The following is a 24896-nucleotide window of genomic DNA, read 5'->3' on the forward strand; positions in this document are numbered from 1 at the left end:
TATTACCGTACTTTTGTATGATGATACTAAGGTAGATTTGTCCCTGTGCTTAATTAAGCATCATGCCATGAACACACATGGGTGAGTGGAGATATAGCTCCAAGCCGTAACCTCAGTATTAAAAGGATGTGAGTGGCGAGCTGTTCACACACAGCTGCTCTACTTTTGAGGAAAGAAACCTCAGTACAAATCAGAGAGGAGGTTGGGTGAGCCCCAGGGCCCATCTGAAAGCTGTGCAAACCCCTCTTGACCCTGCCAGGAACAGAATGATCTCTCTGTTGTCCAGCCCACAGACTAGTCACTAAACTTAACTTAGTTTGTAGGATGATAATGCCTAGTGTAGAACAAATCAATGCTAAAATCAGCACTGTCAGTAAATGTTACATATAAAAAAGAACATAATAAAAAATGAGGGCAATTTTTTGGCACTTTCATCTTAGTGAGCAAAGCCTAACAAGCCAAAACTTTTACATGAACAGTAGCTGTAGGGTGAACCATAAAGGTAGAATTAAACTACACCCTGCCTCTGTCAGTTAGTTGGAGCAGAACAGAACGCATTCCAGAACCTGTGAATGACAGTGTGTAGATCTTTCCCCACCCTAAAGTAGAAGTGCTTGGAATGCGCAGTCATCCTAATTCACAACAGAAGAATGTCAGTTGACAGCTGTGAGTACAAGAGAGTATGAGGAAATTACTAACTTCTAGATGCAGATAATACAAAGGACATAAAAATGTTTAAATATTCTTTGCTACATTCATGTCTACAGTGTAACAGCTTCAAGAAATTTAGGAAATGTTCATATAATACAACAATGCGCCTCAATTTTAATCTTCTACTACTATTACCTGTAGACAGATTAAAATCCACTTTGCTTATTATTTCGATAACCATAAAATGCCATCCACAGGAAGAGTTAAGGTGACAAATCAAGCTGAAACACTTTCCCTACTATTGCTTGAAGTATATGGAATTGCAACATAAAAAATGAAGTCACACAAACTGCATGTGAAACAGTGATATGTCCTAGTCTTACAGACAAACACTCCGAATATCAAGCATGTTTCCACTGTAAAGAAAAATATCAGAGGCAAGGTTTATGGCTATCAAATTCTGTCTCTCCAGAATAAAATATTCAATATATCTCTGAAGATATTAATAACAGACACAACTTCACCTTAACCTACTTAGAAGTAGAAATGTCACAAATTTACATTTTTTATAAATCTGTAAGGATTATGGGGGGGATGGAGAAGGAAAACAGTTTCACCAACATTTGCAATGCTCAGAAAGCATACACATGTTGAAATAAATAAATCAGACTTGGAAATCATTTCTTATGTATTCCAGAATGATCTTGACACATTTCCTTCATTCTCACCTGGAAACATAAATGTTTAGATTCTGTTGTAACAATTTTTATATTATTTTGAAGTTCAATTTTTAATAAACTCTGCTGGAAGTCAATCATAATGTATAAATTTATTAAAAAAATCTTGATTTCTCAATACTCCCTACAAACTAACTGATTAAAATTTTATAATTTATCATTCTACTTAATTAACTGATTCTTTGCAGGCCTGCAGTCATATGAAAATAATGCAAGAGCCAAAATATCAAGCTATAACCTATTACAAGAGCTGATTTGCTTTTGCATTCATTATTAAATATGTCTACACAAAGCCTCATTCACTCACCATTCAATGAATAAAATATACAATATATTAAATACAATGGCAACCCATAAATAAAATCAAAGGTTCCTGAGGCTCACATCTACAATAATCTTCCGAAAATGTTAAAAATAATTTCATTATCCTCCATACAAAAATGATCAGTATCATTGCAAATTAACTATATATATATATATATATATATATATCCAGTCCCAATAAAAGCAATGCACTCAAATACATAACACTGTCATGATTTATTTTTAATGGGAGAGACTGTATAGCCACTAAAATGACCCCAATCTATTATTACAGTAAGCATTGATCCCATTTCTAATGTTTACTCATCCATTATATGATATGTCACCCTAAACCTACAGTATACAAAATATAACTTAATGATTTATTTTATTTGGTATTTTATAGTCTTATCTTAAATAATAATATTATGATCAGTATGATGAAACGTTATTAGCTGTTGGGTGGATAAATTATAATAGCAGCAACTACAATTAAGTAATAACTCGAGCATACTGATACATTATTCAACTTCTCACACAACATAACTGAGGAAAGGGGGATTATCTCATGCGATATTGATCAGCAAATACCCATTTATACATATAACTGTACATTTTAAGTTGGGGAAGGGGAGGAAGGAACTGAACTCTTCTTGAAACTTGTTATGCAGAGCTTGTGGCATGCTTTAGGACTCAACATTTTCAATAATTTTAAACAATACTTTAATCAGTGGCATCCAGCAGTGAACAATCCAACTTCAGCAGCATATGACCATTATAAGAAGTTACTGTATGAGGGCTCCTTCCTAATGTATCACCATTATTTTTATTTAAACTACAGTTCAAAACATGTGGCACTTGTATGAGGTACTATTATCAAAATGCACAATATTAAAAGGTTCTGTAACACAGTGGAGAACTTCTGAATGAAATTGATCACATTATGTCACTGCTTGATAATGATAATAAAGTGGTGTATTACTTTATATGCCTGAAACTACACCACAATAACTCAATTCTAAATCATAGAAACATTTCTGTAGCTTGGTTCTGAACAAGTTGACATTGTTTTTCGATGAACATGAGATCTGTACAATAATTAACATTGCCTGACAGAGACTTTCTTATGGTGTAAGGGCCAATGTTTAGTATGAACAGGAAAATAGACAATTCTCTGAGAAGCCAATATCACTAAGGCAATTATGTTATCTTTTAATTCTAAAATGGCCAGCGCTAAAATTGATCTTCAGTAATAAGTTATTTTATTGGCAATATGAAGTGTGCTGAAAGGTGTCTCATGTTATTGCTTACTTTGTCTGTAAATATTCAGAACACTTCAAATGTCCAGATGGTGGGAAGGACAGCTCTGATGCAAGTACTCGCAGAGACATGAACCGTACAACTTCTAATATTTTTTAAACTGGTTACACACCCCTAAAGATGGCTCAATCACTGAAATGTACAGGGTGGAATCAAATCACTTACTGAGAAGAAAGCAGTCTTCTGGGATTTGGCACCGTGTATATGTGGTGTTAACTGACGTTTCGGAGGAACGTATCGCCCCCATCTTCAGGGTAGAAGAAAAAGTATAAGAAATCTGCAAGCGACAACACCGTGAGAAACGGTAAATAACACCACATATACACGGTGCCAAATCCCAGAAGACTGCTTTCTTCATAGTCACCGCCGTGAAAGCCTCAAATCTTACAAATCACTTATTGATTGAACGTGTATGTTGTATCAGTTGCTTTCTTATTATATGGAAGACTTCAATGATGACTCTTAAATTCTGAAATTGGGATTTGCATTAAAGATGGCAAAGGAGGAAAATATTAATGTTTCCAGATCACTGTATTTCAGAGACATATCAAATGTATAATGAATATTGTAAGATAACATGTTTGCAAATAAGGGATTAAGCTTTCTGCAGACAAATTTTTCATGATGAGTTCTAATCTTACTTTTTACAAATTCAAAAATGGTACTTGTTGGAAATAAGACAAATATGTGATTGTGATAAAACAGGCAATAAGGAAGACACCTTCAAACACAAAGACTAAAGTTTTTTTTTTTTAAATTATCAGAATCTGCTTTAAATGAAAAGTCTCAAAAGAATGGTAAGAAAAACAAAAACATTATAATGACTGCCTGTGACTTACAGAATGTTTGGCAACACATTTTTTTAAAATGTGGCACAGCATCTTACATAAGGCAACTATCGATACACAACCTAACCATTTATGAGGCAAGAAAAACTAGCATGTCTTCTATTTGTTTCCTTTGCAATTAAACAACCAAAAGATGTGGGGAACAGAAAATAGCATCTTGATTCTATAAGTTCCTGAAATCTCTTCCAAGTAAAAGTTTCGAGGCCAGCATGTACAGTGACGACTCAAGGCAGTGATACTACCGACAGCTGTACAACTGGTAGAAAATTGAACAGATATCACAGTCAACCATACATTTCTTTAAGTTGAGCATTCTCAATTAGAAGCAGACATAATTCAAGCAGCTATAGGCAAAACAAAGAAAGAGATACACCATTAAGTGGAATTTCTATGGAATTGGATGAATTTAATCTGTATGGTACTAGGGCAGCCACTGACTGTTGTCAGTAAACTGGAACAACACAACATTATATATTTCAGTACACTACTGAGGAATTTATTTGTAATTTGGAAGGTCAATAGAGATGATGATGCTGTTTGGAAAACGATTAGATGGATGAAAGTATTACTGCGGAGCAAATATTCTATACAAGCATATTTACTCACCTAAGGAGGGGTGGTTTTAAGGCATTGTATCTAAGAAGAAAACAAACCTGACAATTCTAACACTCAAGCTACCACAAAGTGCAAACAAGCAAACCTCCACTATCATTACAGAAGCTGGACGGGAAAATCTTCCCTTCATACATCCTAACAGTTTTCCACTCTATAACCAGTTGATCGAAACACTGCGTCCAGGAATGAACACACAAGGCTATTTGTCACATGATGATGATAATGATAAGGAAATAAGAAACTAATACACAAATAAAATCTTTAATTGCATGGCATTTTGATTTCGTTCCACACGTGTCACTGACATATATAATACCTGTCATTTCCACACAAAGTACTATTCTCAATGTGTGAAGATATTTTACTGCATATTAAAAGTGACATTCAACTGTGCTTATTTTGTATTTGTTATAGTTTCATAAATAAAAGCACACATCATAAGCAACAATATGGAGTTTTCTTTGGTATATAAAGGCTAAAGTCTGAATTATGTATGTTTTCATTAATATGCATTTAAGTTTATTAAAAGGCCAATGTCAACTTTATCTCAAAGGAGACATTCTGTGTTGAAAATCTGTACGAACATTAAAAGAGTCACTTTAATATCGTGTAACAATATATCAAAATCAGTATCTTCATTATTACAATAGTAAAACAAATTTTATTTATAATTTCAAATGCCATTTTTTCAACACCGTGATTTTGGACCCATTTAGCACCAAGCTACAGATTTAATTTCTGAAGTGCTGAAGTTGTGTGTACATACAATTGTTACAAAGTCCTAACAGTAAATTTTCAAAGAAGCTTTTGGGTAATACCAAATCTTACACATTATATTCATGACATATTAATTATTCTACAACTGCCATGAATCTAGGGTCGGTATCAAAATTACAATTTCCTGGGATGTGACACTGTGTAGAGCGGCAGAGAGACACCACTGTATCAATGGAACCTAACACTATCTTCAAGGTAGAAGACTCGACCCCTCTTCTTACCTACACGATGGAGGTAACAGGATCATCTAGCAAACTTAATGACATCTCATTCAAGAAGGCGTAATCTTGACATTTTTCATCATGCAAGAACTTCAAATCTTGGCTGCGCCATAGCTCAAGTCGTTAGTCACTGGCTTCCCACCACAGCGGCCCGGGTTCGATCCTGGGTCTGCTCAAGTGGGATCTGTGATGGACAAAGTGGCGCTGAGGTGGGTTTTCTCCGAGTACTTCAGTTTCCCCTGCCAATCTTCATTCCAGCACATTCTCCATCATCATAAACACCCGGGGCAGGTACAATAGGCCAAACAGTGGCCAACGTGCCGAGCGGACTCAGCTGGACTCCAACTTCAAATCTTACACAGTACATTTCATTATATTCTGCAACAAGCAATCAATTAAAAAGTAAACTGACAATTAAAAACCTTCTGTATTTGCAAGGAACACAAAAGAACAAATAAAATTGACAGATACTAACTGAAATTAATATAAAATTCAAAATGTTGAGGCTTTTGTAACAGTGGAAGGAAATACGTGCTTCACAGTACGCTACTGAAGCCACCACAAACCTGATACTGGACATGGGGAACTGCTGCTTGCATTTTATGGCATTGAAAAATATTCAACATATTTACAAATATCAAAATAACTTAAAGGTAAATGGAATATTTCTTGTTCTACTTCTAAATGAAAGAATAGAACCTCATTAACACAAAAAGAGCAACGCAACTCAATCTAATGAGAGATAAATCAATATTCAACCACTGACAGAACCGAAACCTACATTCTAACAGATGTCCTAATTATACTGATATATTTACATCTTCTGACATCTTTTAATGAAAATTCTTTTAGGAAAGGATACATCTTTTTTAAATGAAAGAGCTTGGCTGCCTTCAATACTTATATCATAAAAACCCATATATAACTTTATATTGCAATCAAGAATATTACATGTTGAGTCTGCAGGTGCAGGCATAAGTGTGTGTGAGTGTACATATATATATATATATATACACTACACACATGCACACCATGTAATGTATATTACTGATGTAAAGAAATATAAATACACTTAACTTCCCTATACAAAGCATTATAATCCAGGCAAAATCATTATTTTTACTGTATCATCAGCATAAATTCAAACCTCTACACACATTCATTCTGATCTGTACATACAATCAAAGTCCTGATGTCCAAAACATGCATACCCATGGATACTTATGTTCCTAAGTAATATAAGAGTCTTAAAATTATGGTTTTATACAAGCAATTGGTATTTAATGGTTTTGTAGTCCATACACAGATGAAATTATTGCAGATAATCAGTGTGGGTTTCGACGTAACAGATCAACTAATGATCAAATCGTTTGCATTCGTCAGATACTGGAGAAAAAATGGGAGTACAATGAGACAGTATATCAGCTATTCGCAGACTTCAAGAGAGCCTGTGATACAGTTAGGCTGATCAAAATGTGTTTAAATGAAATGTATGGCAAAGACCATATAGGTAAACATTTGTTTGATAATATCCCTATCCAGAATGGTCTAAAACAAGGAGATGCTTTATCACCACTCCTTTTCAACTTTGCTTTGGAATAAGTTATTAGGACAGTCCAGAAAAAAACAGGTGGAACTAAAATTAAATGGGATACATAAGTTGTTGGTCTATGCTGATGGTGTGAATCTGTTGGGAAATAATACAGATACCATAAAGAAAAACACACAAACTTTAATTGATGCTGGTAAGGTGGTTCCTCTAGAAGTAAACACAGAGAAAACTAAGTATATATTGCTGCCTTGTCACCAAAAGGCAGGGGAAATCATGACATAAAGATAGATAATAGATGTTTTGAAAATGTGTGACAGTTCAGATATTTGGGGGCAATAACAAATCAAAACTGATTCAGGAGGAAATTAAGAGGAGATTGAACTCAGCTAATGCTTGCTACCATTCAGTCCAGAACCTTTTGTCTTCTCGTCTGCTGTCCAAAAACCTAAAAATTAGAATATACAAAACTAATTTTGCCTTTTGTTCTGTATGGGTGTGAAACTTGGTCTCTGACATTAAGGGAGGAATATAGACTGAGGGTGCTTGAGAACAGGGTGTTGAGGAGAATATTTGGACCGAAGAGAGATGAAGTGACAGGAGGTTGGAGAAAACTGCATAATGAGACACTTCATAACTTGTACTCTTCTCCAAGTATAATTAGAATGATCAAGTCAAGGAGGATTAGGTAGGCAGGTCATGTAGCACAAATGGGGGGGATGATGAATTCATAGGATATTGGTGAGAAAGCCAGATGGAAAGAGACCACTGAGAAGACCAAGGCATGGGTGGGGGACAATATTAAAATGAATCGTAGAGATAGGATGGGATGTTATGGATTGGATTGATCTGGCTCAGGATAGGGACTAGTGGAGGGCTCTTAAGAAATAAAGTAATGAACCTTCAGGTTCCATAAAATGCTGGGAAGCTCTCAAATAGCTGCACAATTGGCGGCTTCTCAAGAAGGGCTCAGCTCCATGAGTGAGCTAGTCTTCCTTCATTTCTGTAACTATTACAATATAACAGGAAAACTCAATATTTGTGATTTGAATATATATGTCTGTGGGGGGGGGAATGGCAACAAGCATTTTCAATCAACATGTAGGTATCAGCCTACCAACTGCCCCATGAACACTTTAAAGTGCTGCATTCTGCACACAACACATATGTTTCACAAGATTCTTGGTATAAACAGCAATTGAAGGGCCCAGTGCAAAAAGGATGTACTTCCATACCTAGCATGTAATTTGACTTTGACAGACTTTCGAAAAACAACAAAACAGAATACCTGTTTAAATTACAAATTAAGTTGAAACAACACCATGGCACAGCTCCATTTCACAGCAACAGTGTCACTAATCACTTGAGTAACACTGTTACTTCATCAATACAATGGGCAATATTTCCTTTTACAAAATTAAAGTATAACACGAAATTTCAGCCTGAACTGGAGCCACCCCTTTTCTACTCTGGATATTTTCAACTATCTTCCTAAACAGCATTAACACAGTGGTCACTGTAACAGAAAACAGTGTATTATCAGTGGTAAGAAATGAATCTTTAAACATTATTTAGAACTTCATGCGTTGGAGGATTAAGACAGAAAACAAACTGTGTCCCTAATATGGAGGACAATCAGTTAATGTTGTTCAGGAAAGTAATCGATTTATTCTGAGAATCATATGGAACCTGTACACAGACTATGTGGGCAAAATGCAACATAATACATTTATTAAAACTGTCAGTAATCAATTCCTGCCACCTACTTAGTACACTAGAATTTCTGTTCCTTCCTACTGCAATATTTTGTGCACTTGTACAACCAGTGTATAAATACACAAACAATGCTGAAATGTAAAGGAATATGAAATGTTAGAGATTTTCAAAGTATGGGGGCTAAAGAGTTGCATATGGATTGTACCGCCTTTTTGTTGTTGGTCATTCCACTTTTGGAGAGACACTGCATGTCCCATTTAAAGAAAAACCACTATCTATAACAACATACATAATTTTATTGAAAGTATCCAGATTCAGCATTACCCAGCAAACCATGTTACAGCTGTACAAGAAGTGTAGCATGAAACTTGGGTAGCTGTTGACAGGAAATCACAGTAACCAAAGAATGTGCTACATTCAAGACTACAACTGAGACCAAAAATAGCTTCATAGATTGTCTGATGAAACAGATTTAAGGCATATAATTTCCAAGCCTCATCTACAGAAATTATTGCTGGTGTATCATCTTATGAGATACTTGTCTATGGAGAAATTTGAAGAGAAAATTTACATAAATAAACCAGGCACTTTTGAGGCATCACAAAATGAAACCTGGATTACTATTCTATAAATCACAGAAGATGACCATTACATGTCATGGAATTTGTTACATTGGTGTGGAATGTATTTTGATGCTAGAGGAGACCACTGCAGCAGCAAATCTTGTTATGTTGCTTTACTGACATCTTTCTGAGCATGTCTAGCAGTCACAGTGAGAAATGCTAGACTTATCACCACTGTCACCATACCTTCCAGCTCTCCGAAATGTTCTGCCAACATATAATTTGCTGTTAACCACTTCTGACCCATATAAATGAGTGTAACAGAATTCTTCATGACTCATTCAAAGCAACAATGGTAGCTTCTTACTGGACAATGAAAACCCTGATCAAGTAGGTTAAAAACACAAGCGTTGAAGTGAATACACAGATGTAAGTGGAAATAACATGCAACTGGAAAAATTATATAATGGGGAACTTCAAGACTTTTTTGATCAGATCTGCAATTTTCATGACAATAAACAAATCAGATTACACTCTTCTACCTAATACTGTTAGGATGAGATAGATAAAACATGCAGCATGCATGACAGAAATTCATACATAATTTTGATTAGAAAGCCTCAAAGGAGGAGATTATCTGTGAGACCGAAGCGTAACTGGAGACTAATAAAACAATGTAGCTCAGAGAAATTGGGTGTGTTGCGAAGGTGTAGACTGGAACCAACTGGTTCAGGACAGTATGCACACACTGGCATTTTTAAATGTGGTAATGTAGCTCTGGGTTTGTTAAAAGCAGGGCAGTTCTTCACCAGCTGAACTATTTCTGTTATTCAAGGAAGACCCTACACCAAATATGCAGAACTTTAAATACACACTAAACACGTAAGACACAAACTATGTAACATATTCAGTTCTTTACCTGAGGATGGTCGTTTATTGGTGTTTTGTATGTACTACATTTGATCTAGGATGGATAGTAAGATGCCAATACATGACAAAATAATACATTTTAATCATGTATTTTCACTCTTTACTATTAGATGGTGCACATAAGTTTCATGATTCCTTGAAAATCTGTATATCATTTGCTACTTATTTATTTATAGTGAAATACTGCAGACTGTTAGTGAACTGCTAAAATGCCTGGGCTAGTAGGTACGCCAACTGCATATTTGCTGGGAGTGAACATGGTAACAAAGCAACAGCCCATAGCAATTCAAATAGAATAACTACAATTCTTTTCCTACAGTGACCTTTTCATTTGTGAATAAGAAATCTGGATCCTGAACATTAAACCTCTCCTCAAATTTCTGGGAAAGTTAACAACACCTGTATTCTTACAATGAGTAACTTCTCAGACATTAACCAGCATCCAATTTTTATTCAAAATGTTTGAAGACTCGACCCTGTCTCCATCCTCAGGTAAAAAGCTTACTCAGTTGGGCAGAACAGATGAAGCTAGTCCCTATGTCTGGATAAATGAACAAACACAAGGCAGGATATATAAACTGAACCCAACATAAGCAATCTGCAGGAGCTATGACAAAAATCTGAAAATACCACATGCATAAGACCATGCACCTACAGCAACACATATTGTAAAAGCCCATAAAACCATAGTCCAACTAAAATAGAGGCTAAAACAATTCAGCCAAATTCTAAAAAGGATTAAAATTCAAGATGATAAAATGTTCTGCATACCAATGAGGATCTAATAGCAAATAAACCAGTACAGACAAATAGTAAATATATGAGACACATGTACAGTGGATGGAGATGTAACATTCTAAATTCCTCTTCAATGTTCAGAGTCTGGATGGGAGACTTGGGAAAGGCTGACTGAATGAGCTACTGCAGATATTTGGGCAGATTCCTTGTATTTCCTGTAGGTGGTGTTTGGTTCAATCTGCAAAACCTTCTGTTTTTTTCAAACATATTTTGTGGCCTTCTTCAGACACATGTTGAACTACTTTTGATTCTGTATGATGGATAATGTCCAAAAAGTCAATCCTGTATTAACATGCCAGCATCATGAATTTTTATATGTTATCTGTATTCTTCTTCCGTCAATATTTTGTGAGTCTTTTATAAGGTCTTTTCCACTGTACACCTATCTGAAATAGGTATTAGCCTTGCCAGTCTTCCTCCTTTTAATGTTTCATTTAAACTTTACCAAAACAAATGGATCACAATAAAAATCCAAAATTCCAGTCTATTTATGGTGTCAAATCTGAAATAATGCAGTAACTCAGAAACAGGAATCCGTGTTTCAAGACCTACTGTGATTAAATATAAATTGTTGCAAGTCATATTCATCTGGGTTGCAATGACTGTGACTACAAAACCAGTTCTCTTATCATTAATGACTTTACAGTCAGATTCAATTCAAAGCAAGCACATAACTCTAAAATTCGTAACTTCTTATGAGAAAATAAGCATAATCCATGGGTCCACATATATAAAATACTGTATATAAAATTTCTCTAGCCTGCAAACTATCTGAATTAAAACCAGTGAGAGCTAGAGTAGTAGTAATAAAAAGATAAATGTTAAAGTAAACATGACTGAAAAATAATATTCTGTTAAAATTCTGATTGATTTACAAGTGTTTACTCATAAATACTGTATAGCAATCCCTAAAGCAGCAGCAAGAAACCTCTCTCTCTTCTATGAAGTAGAGCAATACATAGTTAATCATAATGTACATATAGTCCAAAATTCCAATTACCTGTCAGTAGGAACTGCCTGTACCGTCAAAACATTATCATATGGCCTGTTTTGGTAAAAGACCTTAAATTACAAATTTTTAATCAAAATTATGAATTATAATTACTGGGGGTCAGAAAACATGGTTGGCTCTTAACCTGTGCTGACTAATTTCCAATCACAATTTAGGAGTTCTAGCAATCTCACTTGGTCACTTGTGGCAGAGGAAATGGGGAACCTCATTCAAAGAAGTTAAGATTAAAAATACTTAGTAAGCCATAACAATAAAATTCTCTTTGAAATTACTGTTTTCTCCAATAGTTTCTTTTGTCTTAAATTCAATTTATCTACTTGCCTTTCTTCCTCACTTTATGCTTCGGCCAAGGTGATACATAACTTTGATGTAAAGTGCAACAATTTTAGCAAGACAGACAATATATATATATGCCCGAAACATGTAGTAAGGAAGAAGGGTGACCAGATAATAAGCTGCAGTTAGGGGGGAAATACATTTGTACGAAAGATAGATAAATGCAACAGGATGCTTAGATATAATATTACCAATAACATTATGCTCATGTTCAGAACCAACGGTATCACAACAGGAATAAATGAACTCAGTGTGCCTAGTGAAGGCAAGAGCCAGAGAAAGGCACCAGAAAATACAGATCCACCTTTTCCTATTGACCAAAATATTTGTCTGGCTACTAGATTTTGACATATTTTTGACCACTAATAATTATAATTGAAACATCCTACAGCTGGAGTCTAACCACGGCCTTACTAAGGAATTCAAGAAAATGTCTAAGCACAAATGGCTATTTGGATACTTTGAGATGTCTGAAGACCGGAACAAGTCCCTAATGTAGAGATTCCTTAATGGGACCATAAAAAAGAGCTGGCTTGTATAAATAAAAAATAACATAAAATCAAATGGCCCCATTATTACATGCCTGAATGTATTACTTATATGTACATGCATATATGGACTAATATAGTCCTCTATTACTCAAACTTGTATAGACCAAATTCTTTGTTCACATAAAAATGTTGAGTTCTGTGTTAATTATGGCCAGAGATGCCTTATTTGTGTTGAGAAAACCAGAACCATTTCAATTACACTGCATGAGTAATAAGAATTTTAGTTGGTATCTTACCTTACTCTCATATTTACACATCTAGAATGTACTGCAAAATGTATAAGAACTACTGCACACAAACATACTCAGTCATCAGGCGAGAAAGGGGAATGGAATTTTATATGCATGGAGTGTGCAGAAGTTTGTGTGCATTTCACTTCACCACAGTTTCTTGCACAAGGACAAAGTGCAGGACTCTCAACTGCAGTTCTCTTCTGGTACACATCAGGAATATTACTGAAGTGGGGCTCAATGAGCACTTACATTCTAACTTAAAGAAAAATTCAATTTTACAGTCTTTTTATAACAATCTGTGAAAACAGTATGCCATTTTAAAAATACTACTTATAAAATTACACATCCATATCACTGCAACTGAATGTCAAACCCTAAATTGCAGGTAATGCAGGTATCCCTGCAGTCTCACATTCCGCTTTGGTTTCACACTCTTCACAGGCACAAGCATACAAGTTTGCTACATCAGTCTATCAAATCCAACATACTGGAGCCTTAAAAAACCTCAATTAATGGTGTTACAGATTTCAGAGGAACCTGTTGGAGCAAGAGGGCGGTGGGAAATAAATGGTATTTGCGAAGGGGGAAATTTTCACTATGATCTCACAAAACAGCACAGATCATTTTAATGATCTAAATTTCAGCACAGCAACTGTTCTTGATCTCTCCTGATTGCATGGTCTACATTACTACATTAAATGATTATCATCATTACCACAAAGGTCCCATTTTAAAGTATGTACCATCATGCAGCAGACAAATTTAGTTCTTGCTAGTCAGTTCTGCAAGTCATTAATATCCTAAGGCTGCAACAGACCTGACCTGGATGTAAAGCTGTCAGTCACACAATTAATTTCAATTTCCAGAATCCATTTCCTAAAGTATTTATCTATGAAAAAAAAAATACTGTCATGAATGATTTTTCTAAATATGTAAATAAAATTGGAATTCTGCTAAAAGATCCAGAATGACCTTGAGACATCTTGGCACAAGTGCCAAACTCCACGTGACTTGACAAGACACTTATAAAAATTACTTCAGCATTTAATATATTTTGTGGTTTTTTCAGTTTTCTTCTGCATTTACTCAAGTCACACAACAAAAGCGAGGTTATGGCACTGAGCAGCATGTTTGAGAATTATTATAAATGCACCCACACAAATTCACGTTCTACATAAATCTAAACCTGTGACCTCTGCATTTCCTTGGTCTATGTGCTGGTTTTGCGTCCCAGTGTTTGGCTTCACGTAAACACACTACACATAACACATTCCTGACTCTCAAAATGTTCTTTTCAGTATAGCACAGCCAAAATCCCAAATCAAATTAATACTTTTGCAAAAACAAATCAAAAGAAAAGTTCCTAACAGAAGTATAAATCATAAGTGACAAGAGCAATTTGAAAGATGGCAGTATGACAACATGACCAGACAGCAACAAGAATGAAATCATGGGCTTTTCTTCCTCACTGAATGACTGACACAAAAATAAACTCAAATTGCAGAGCTTTTATTTCATCATAATTGGAGGGGGGGCAAGGGCATGCACACACAACAAATTGTCAGCACAGTGTATAACCATTCCAAGTCTCTGGTCTTAACTATTCAGAAAAGGCAGGTTGAAACCAAACTTACATAACAGTATCATTATGATTTTCATCTCAGCATTATAGGCTAAGTTTTACAAATATTAAATCACCGTTATTTTCACAGAGAAAAGAAATAAAAATTACACCAAATAAAACAGTAATATGTATAAATATTGCAAGGAATATGATTCATTTGTAGGTTATGTGTGGGAAAAAATGTTACACTAAGAGATAATTATTACTCATACATAATACTAAGAGGTTGCTGGTGTGATATCGTTTTGACTATCCACAGCCCAACAGAAGATAAAAATGATGATATGAAGGACAGGATTTATGAAGAACTAGAACGTGTATATGATAAATTACCAAAGTACCATATGAAAATTTTGTTAGGAAATTTCAATGCCAAAATAGGTAGGGAAGACATTTTCAAACCAATGACTGGGAATGAAAATTTGCACAAAATTAGTAATGATAATGGAGTTAAGAGTAGTAAACTTGCCACATCAAAAAATCTTACTGTCAAAAGTACAATGTTCCCACATTGTAACATCTATAAATCTACTTCGACATCTCCTGATGGGAAGACACACAATCAAATCGACCAAATTTTGATAGAGAGGAGACGGTATTCTAGTATACTTGATGTCCGATCATTCAGGGCAGCAGATTGTGATACTGACCACCTCCTGGTTGTGGCAAAGGTTAGGCTTTATCTCCACTCCTCTTCAACTTTGCTTTGGAATATGCCATTAGGAAAGTCCAGAAAAGACAGGTGGGACTGAAATTAAATGGGACATATCAGCTGTTGGTCAATGCTGATGGTGTGAATCTACTGGGTGTTAATATACAGACCATAAAGAGAAACACACAAACTTTAATTGATGCTGGTAAGGACGTTGCAATAGAAGTAAACACAGAGAAAACTAAGTAAATGTTGCTGTCTCATCACCAAAATGCAGGGCAAGATCATGACATAAAGATAGGTAATAGATGTTTTGAAAATGAGGCACAGTCTAGATATTTGGGAATGGCAATAATAAACCAAAACCTGACTTGGGAGGATATTAAGAGGAGACTGAACACGGGTAATGCTCGCCACCATTCAGTCCAGATCCTTTTGTCTTCTCATCTGCTGTCCAAAAACCTAAAAATTAGAATATACAAAACTAATTTTGCCTTTTGTTCTGTATGGGTGTGAAACTTGGTGTCTGACATTAAGGGAGGAACATAGACTGAGGACGTTTGAGAACAGGGTGTTGAGAACATTTGGACCGGAGAGAGATGAAATGACAAGAGGTTGGAGAAAACTGTATAATGAGGAGCTTCATAACTTGTACTCTTCTCCACATATAATTAGAATGATCAAATCAAGGAGGATTAGGTAGGCAGGTCATGTAGCACAAATGGGGGAGATGATGAATGCATAGGATATTGGTGGGAAAGCCAGATGCAAAGAGACCACTGGGAAGACCAAGGCGTGGGTGGGGGGACAATATTAAAATGGATCTTAGAGATATAGGATGGGATGTTATGGATTGGATTGATCTGGCTCAGGATAGGGACTAGTGGAGGGCTCTTATGAATATGGTAATGAACCTCCAGGTTCCATAAAATGCTGGCAAGCTCTCAAATAACTGCACAAGGGGCTCAGCTCCATAAGTCAGTGAGCGAAGAGATACTTGCTAGAAAATAGACAGGCTTTAATATTATGGCTAAAGTTTTTAGTCAGAAAACATGGCTTTTTAAGGTCCAGTGACATAAAATGATGCAACAAACTGTAATAGCACACCTCAAGCACTTAATAATACATTAATAAAACTGCAAATATATTGGTTTCAGGTGTAATGACACAGTATATGATGTAATGTCTTCCATCCTATATTTTGTTCTATAGCACCAAAAATTAAGAATCAGTTCTTAGTCTTAAAGACCATATTACTGAAGATGTTCAAGCAATGGTAAATCAAATGGATCTCCGTTCCACCATATGACTGAATAGAGCAGCTTCAATATGCGAGGTGTCTGTTGATACCAGTGTAAGTAAGATGTAACAGAAGGCATAATTTCCATAACTGACACAACAGTAGGAATCTGTACATGTTTACATCATACAAATCTCCTTTCTTGATACTCATATTATCAGATTGGATATTATTTGGTAAGGAAATAAAGCACAATGTGTGCTCCCATGTTTCTGCAATCTGTGGTACCGTTCTTCTTAGAGATGAAATATCGGGATGTGCTACGAAGACGTCTCATGATGTAGGGTTCTGTACAAAGGTTTATGCAACTGAAAGACAAGACAAGAGTTATACAACAACAACAACAACAACAAATTATTTTCTTGCTAATCTGAAAGTATAGAAAACGTGTGAAAACAAATCTGAAAGGTTTGAGGTTTTCATGGTGGTGACTATGAAGAAAGCAGTCTTCTGGGATTTGGCACCATGTATATGTGGTGTTAACCGACGTTTCGGAGGAACATCAGTTAACAGCACATATACACGGTGCCAAATCCCAGAAGACTGCTTTCTTCAAATCTGAAAGGGTTTCGTTTGCTGACTGGATAAGTGATGAATGCCCCTCAAGAAGCTCACAATCACCTGGATCAGTTGTGATACAAGCTTTTACAAAATTGTTTAAATTGTACGTGAAACAGAATTCCTTCCAAGTAGCTAATCACATTAAGCACTAATCATAACACATGAGAAAAGTGCTCCCTTAGTGATGAGTGTTCCTTAATACGTTGAAGGAAGAACTTTTGCTACTGACAGCAAACACTGGTAGCTAGGAGGAGGAATGTCTTCTTGGATTACAAGCTATTCAGGGGAGATGACAGAGTTTCAATCAACCTTATGCATGCCACATACCTACTACATTGGCTTCAGATACTTGCATTAAAACCACCACAGCTGAAAAACTACCTCACTGTTAATCATTTACTACAGTGTTCACATGAAATAAGCCTGTTGTCTGGAGGTCATTTGAGCAAAATATTGTGGGCCTTTCTGTGCAACTGCACTTAGCATCAAGCAGCCTTGGCACTGCCAGCAAACAGTTCTGTGGAAGGATGTGGAAGGCAAAGGGTTAACTACAATGGGCACCAACCTTTCATGTAACGATTATTTTCCATCATCCAGATGTGTTCCATTTGTCTCTCGTCCTTCTCCCACTTCACTGTCAGAATTTTCTGCATTATTATTAGTAGCAACTGAAGAAGGAGCTGAGTCATCATCAACCTCATCATCATCGTCGTCATCATCGTCATCATCATTTTGTTCATGGTTTGAGATTGGAACAGTATTCTCTTGCTTTACAATTGTGATATCAGGATTATTTTCCAGGGCAGCAGTCGCCAATTTTTTTGGAGATGAAGACACTGGCATGGACATAGACATTTCCTCAAAAGAGTCATCAGCATCCCTAGATTCATCAACACCTTCATCTCCTGATGATGAACCACCACGACGCAGTGTTGACAAATAGTTGGCCAATGTTGTAACAGTTACATTCAAGATTTCTGCGGCCCGGAATAATGTTATTTCTTTTCGCTGGACCTTGGCTAAAACGTCTGCCGGGCCTGATTCAGACCAGAAGTCTCGTACTCTGCAAAAAACAAAATTTCCTTACCACAATTAACAGTGAAACTTCATAATACGTTCTTCAAAACACTACAAATATAATTCACTTTTAATTTCTATGAAGAGAAAGACCTGACTTTGAATTACTGTGTGTATATATAGTGGAACAGTTCCACCCAAACCATTGGTCAATGGAACTGCACATATATCAGTACATTACTGTCACTTCATATTTTAATATGTGTCAATGTCTCACAGAGCAATATTTGGAAGGTGCTATTGCGACGGAAACTCAAAATGTATTGTTTATAAAACCTGCCTTATTCAAATGTGGCCTGATTATCTACAAGAGACTACTAATTACTGGATGATGAATTAGGAAGGGTTTGGAAGTTGTTAAATCTCTACAAGTATCCATTTAGTATCCCATGTGACTCTTTTCGCTCCAACTTACCTATAAGGATGTTTGAGGCAGCCGTACGCGTCTCGGTATCGGCCATAGAGTGTGCCATATGAAACACCTAACAACTCAGCACCTGCTTTCATTTCCAACTCCTTGCTCTTTATAGCCTCCATAATGCGCCGTGTGAAAGGTTCTTCCCAAAACTGCTGTCTTCGTCCAGTAGTCAAATAATCATTCAGTTTAATTACATCTCTGTATTTGTCTGCCACAAGCTGACTCATCCCTGATGCTGTACCTGTCAATATGCCAAGAAACAATCAACAGTGTCTCATGGATGCAGCTACTTTTGCACACAGCTGCAAATAAACTCACCATACCTTATACTGTTGAGTTACTTCACCGCAAGACAGGTCTGATAACTGAGCTGACATAATGAAATGCTTTAAATATTCATTCTGTGAAATGGAATAAGTTATGTTAAACTTCAAACTAGATATGCTTTCCTAGACTTTGGAGATAAATATAACACATTTACATAGATAACTTAATTTCATCAAATGACATGAACACTGGCATTAAAATCTGAACCTTATTCAACAATACAGTTGCTTTTTTGTAACAACTATAATAGTGTATTGATTTAATAACAGTTCAGATAATTCTTTCACTGTTCTTGAATGGAAATGTTCAACTAAATATACAAAATGGGAGTCAGATAGCTGAGTGAGCTCAGCTATGAGCTGGCTGAGGTATGGAATGTTGGAGCTATATGTCCACTCCCCCATACGTCTTCATGGAATAGTGCTTAATTAATTGAGCACAGGACTATCTTTTTTACCATAATGTAGATGCATAGGCACATGTGTAACAAGGACGACAGAACCTGCATCTCTTGCATCTTGACAGGCAGTTTTATGCTTGCTGTTTGTATCACGGAGGGAGTGTGTACATGCATTTGTGCATATACATTCAACATATATATACAAAATAACAGACCTCTTAAAACATGGAACTTGTAAGAAATGAATCGGAAACATGAATAACACACTGAACAGCATAATGTTTTTAAATGATAGCTCCAAATATTCATCAGTTAATCTCCAAAATAGATGAGTTTTGCAAAGTCTGAGATACACAATATTTTACCATATTTGCAAAAACATTGACACTCCATCAAACAGAAAAACTACTGACTCTGAACCAATTTAACACTTTCGCTCATATCCAAGATTGGTCATTCATTAGGTCTTTATCCAGATACAATACATGACCAAGAGCATGTAGTAACATGCGCTGACAAGCCAAAATACTGTAATGTTCGTTATTATCTGGAGCAGTTACTGTCCCACTGTCCATAAGTCCTTATGTTTTTGAAGTCAATTTTTGTCTATTTACTGTTCCATTGCAAAACCATTGTTCACATACTGCTCTCACTGCTTCTTGTCACTGAGTTGGAAACTGGTTACTTTAACCACTGACTCATTAATGGCCTGTAACAACTCATGATTCACAGCACTCATTACTTCACATCTGCTTTTGTATTGCCAGAACTGAACTTGCAAGTATATCACCATGCAACTCAACTCAACTGGCCTGGGCTCATGATAACTTTACAGCTACATTTCATAGGCATGTAACCCTTCAAAATTTCTGGCCCCCCCCCCCATTCAACTCCTGTGACACCTTCTCTTTCAAAATGCACTTTGAGCAGTTGCTCCTACTCTCTGCCATTAGATAGTGCATGTATAAGTCAGTCGAGATACGATTTCTGTGATGAGTGGTCTGTTGCAACAATGATCTTCTAGCACCAGCCTAGGCGAAACACTCACTCACAGAGCTGAGCCCTTCTTGAGGAGCCGCCGATTGTGCAGCTACTCAAAAACTTTCCAGCATTTTATGGAACCCAAAGGTCATTACCGTGTTCACATGAGCCCTCACCTGGTCCCTAGTCTGAGCCAGATTGATCCAGTCCATACCATCCCGTCCTGTCTCCCTAAGATCAATTTTAATACTGTTCACCTACGTCTTGGACTTCCTAGTGGTCTCTTTCCTTCTGGTTTTCCCACCAATATCCTATATGCATTCTTCTTTTCCCCATTCGTGCTACATGCCCTTCCCAGTTCATCTATCTTGACTTGGTCACTATAATTATAACTGACGAAGAGAACAAGTTATTAAGTTCCTCACTGTACAGTACAGTACATCCCCTTTTTATTTTAATAATATTCACATCATTTTAGAGTTCTATTTTATGGGATATAATGCATGCAGTCTGATGAAAATTAAGCTATACGTGCTGCCTGCTTCACCCTGGTTTCTAGCTTGGTGTACATATTAACCCTGAGGCAATAGCTAATTTTCACTGGGCTATGTGATATTACATCCCACAAGCATAACTCCTCACGCATTAATTCGGTAGGAACAGTTCTTACAGTTATTTAGTGTGAAAAAGAATGCCACATGCCAATATAAAATGGGATTGCACACTGTCTTCAAAACAGTGAAAACATGTAGAAGACTGCACCACAAGCCCCTCCTCCCCAAGCGCACGCGCGCGCACACACCAAAGCGGATGGACAGATGCAGTCCCCCATTTGCTCTCTAAGAGCAATATTCTATTTATAATCTGCACCCCGATTCTGGAGGGTACATTTCTGAGTAAACATGTGGCTTATACACCTGTAAGTACAGCATATAAATTCTTATACATAAAGACTACTTATTTACCTTCAAAGATCGGTGTCCCAGGGAGATTATCTCCTTCTGTCATCTCATTATAGTTGGTTTCCTGAAAAGTTACATTTAACATCAATTCACAAAGTGAGGAAAACGGAGAACAAATTAAAAGAGACACTCTTAGAACCAAGGACACGCAACTGTCTCTTGAAACACATCTTCCATATTTATAGGACTGACAGTCTAAAGGACATTCACAAGCATAATCTTTACACGATGAAGAACAGCAAAGCATAACTTTACAAAGTCTCATTTATTATATATAAAAGGTAAATTCAGAACCTGTTAAGCATGTTGTGAACTAACTACAGATATTATGACATGATTATTTCTGCAGATAATGAAGTAGATTATCTTACAGCAGTGCCGAGAACAAAACGAACTTGAAGATTCACAGTTTGGATCCCATATTATTATTATTATTATTATTTGGAGGGGGTGGGTTACCCCATGCACTCCAACCATTTATTGACCTATTGTGCGTCCCCCTTTTTAATTATTCTAACTAGTCGCCATGCCCTTCCAGTATTGGTGCTCGCTATCAGCCCCGTTCTGCCAGCGAGGTCGACCCTCTCATCCCCGATACTTCCCCATCTACCAGAGGAATTGGAAACTACAGAGTGAGGCAGAGAAACTTCCTTTCTTTGAAGGCGAATAAAAGAACAATTATTGCTGATAGACAAAATTTATGTTTAGCTAATGAAACAACATACTTCAAAGTTTTAAATCATGTAGTTTTAAACAAAATGTCTTGAAGGTGGTGGCCACCGTTCTCTATGCACAGATGTAACCGTTTTCTGAAGTTCCTCTCTGCATGCTCCAACATGTGCACCGGAATTTGGGCTACTTCCTGCCGAATAACATTCTTCAGCTGAAGCAGGTTTGTGGGGCAATGTTTAAAAACCTCTGCCTTGAGGTATCCCCATAAAAAAAATCACAGGGCGTTAGATCAGGTGTGCACTGCCCACGGGATGTCACCTCGAAGCGAGATGAGCCGTCCGGGGAACTTTGCCCTCAAAACTGTCATCGAAGCTCGGGCTATGTGGGCTGTGGCTCCATCCTGTTCGAACCAGACATTTCCTAGATGCATTTCTTCAAGAGTTGGTTCGAAAAAGATCTCAAAATTGACTGTCGAACTGCCTCCACATTTTCTGGCGTCGTAACGGTCCGTTGTAGTCCTGACGATTTTTTCACCACACTCCCAGTTGTCCTAAAATTCTCTACCCACAAAACAATCGATTTCCGGTTGGGAACCAGACCTCTGGGCTTAATTCCGAAGTGAGTACGGAACGCATGCTGCACTGCCAGGTAGGAATGGTTGTTCGAAAAATAGGCTTTGACAGCAAACGCACGTTGCTCACTCGAACTCCTCATGTTTCCTACTGAGGGGTATTAGACAGAAACTTCTGTGACTGCTGCGTTCGCTGAGCATATCCCCGCTTTTCTGCGACCTCCCCTCCCTTCACAATGCGTCTTCACAAAAAGGAAGTTTCTGCGCCCCACCCTGTACTTGGGCGGGAAACTGCCTAATTTTGCTCAGAGGTCTCCTAGAGACATGAGTATGTTTTACGTGCCGTAAATCTATGACATGGGACACACGGCTTAAAATCCCTCCTGGAGGACTTGTTCCCTGAATTTTTCCACCCTTAAAAATTCCACGACCTCCACCAGGTTTGAACCCGTGTACCTTGAGTCATGAGGCGGGAACATTACCCCTAGACTATGGAGGCTGCTCTTGCAACTGGTTAAATTTCAGCATTAAATGAGCAAAAATGAGTCACTGACAACTACTTACAGTAGGCTGAGGATTAACAGTTGGCTGACGAGAGGCAGCTTCACCACTGTCACATGCAATTACTTCGGGCTCAGATTCATCCCATCCCGAGACCTCATTATCGGGATCTGACGTCCCACCTTCCTGCTGAAGCAGACATCAACTCAGTATTATGCTGGATTCTCATTATGAATGCATTACAAACAAACAGAAACAAGCAACAACAGCAGTTCTTAGCATAACTTTTGTGTGGCATTTGTAAAAGCATGTGTGCATTTATATGAGGGCATGCAGTAGCATAGTTGATTGAGGCACTGTGCTACAAGCTGGAAGGTTGTGGGTTCAATTCCTGATGAGATCATCAGGTTCTTCATTTGACTTAAATCCATCTGCACTATGGCCCTGGTGTCAACCAAACCTTTAAGAGAAATGAGTACCATGAATCTTCCTGAGGACTAACAGGTGGCTGGCATGTAAGGCTGACAGCTTTACTGCCATTTGTGAGCCAACTGTCTAGAAAATGTGGAAGCCTCGATGTCTCACAACACTATGGGCCTTCGTGGACTGTTACAGGGATAGCTTTACTTTTTTATGTGTGCTATATTTAGTCTCCACAAACAGAATAGAGTATACTCCCACCCAGTATCTAAGCACTCAGAATTTTCATTCAACTGGCCAATATTTCAAAGAAAATTTACCATTTAAATAGAATTATTAAAGAATAATTTTAGAAGCACTTATGTTCACCTGTCATGTGGCAGTTCCCCCGGCACCAGTTGTTGCACTGCCCAGTCTTCCCTCATGCAGGTGACTACAGTATTGGTTAGCTTAATTTGCTACTATATTACAGTAAATTAAATGAGAGAACTCTTTTGCCCAACAATTCACTTTTGTCACCTGAAAACCAGCAAGCTGTAGAAAGGGAAGTCACTACCTGGTTCCAACAGCAGCCCAAAGAATTTTATGCTGCTGGTTTTCAGGGGCTTGTGAAACGATGGGACAAGTGCCTCAATGTACAGGGAGATTATGTTGAGAAATAAAAGCATTTTTCAAATCAGTACTCTTATTTGCTTAATTTCTATATCCATATGTAACTAACTGACCTACCCTCGTAGTTTCTTCCACACTCACAGGGAATACTGCAAACACACTGTGCTGTCTGTTGCAGATCTCTTTCCGGCCTTGTTCTCATGAGTGAACTCCTACGTCTTTAGTTCTGAAGATCATCCTGATGTATCGATTCCCTATACGTTGGAACTTCTCAGAAACACCCTTCACATATGGGATGTACACAGAGCCCAGGGGCCTTTGCTTTTTATTTGGACAACGGCAGCCTGAGAAGTGACCTCCAGCTCGACGGTCATCCACAAGGTTTCACTTGCTTGGTCATTAAATCCAAGGGTAGCAAGTTCTTTCTCAGGCACATACACTTCTTGAAATTTTGAAGTTACTACATTACTACTACCACTCAAATGAAAGTGTTCTGAGGAATTCTCAGCGTCAGAAATTTCAACGTATTACTCTGACTGTGAATCATTTATAATTTCTGATACTGCCTGACATGCAAGATATTTTGGCCATAAAGAATAACCCAAACTTGTAGTAGCCTGTTGACTATCAACTTGTTTGGACTGCACTAAGAACTACA

The 24896-nt window shown here is 37.1% G+C and overlaps 1 protein-coding gene across 4 annotated transcripts in view; it reads right to left on the bottom strand.

The window, feature by feature from the left end:
- Positions 1-5813: 5813 nt before the first annotated feature.
- Positions 5814-24896, bottom strand: part of LOC111866007 — a 40626-nt gene continuing 21543 nt past the window's right edge. The window contains exons 5-9 of one of the 4 annotated variants that reach the window (XM_023854481.2): positions 23270-23395; positions 21466-21526; positions 18790-19033; positions 17863-18360; positions 5814-5850 (exon numbers count right to left, since the gene is read on the bottom strand). In XM_023854481.2, coding sequence (XP_023710249.1) covers positions 17877-18360; positions 18790-19033; positions 21466-21526; positions 23270-23395 — 915 coding nt within the window. In that variant the 3' untranslated portion in view covers positions 5814-5850; positions 17863-17876. Of the gene's footprint in view, positions 5851-16347; positions 17045-17862; positions 18361-18789; positions 19034-21465; positions 21527-23269; positions 23396-24896 lie in introns of those variants that run through there. The other 3 variants (XM_033752066.1, XM_023854482.2, XM_023854480.2) reach the window with 3 other exon arrangements.

The sequence above is a fragment of the Cryptotermes secundus genome, unplaced genomic scaffold (genome assembly GCF_002891405.2).
Source record: "Cryptotermes secundus unplaced genomic scaffold, Csec_1.0 scaffold72, whole genome shotgun sequence".
NCBI classification, from domain to species: Eukaryota; Metazoa; Arthropoda; class Insecta; order Blattodea; family Kalotermitidae; genus Cryptotermes; species Cryptotermes secundus.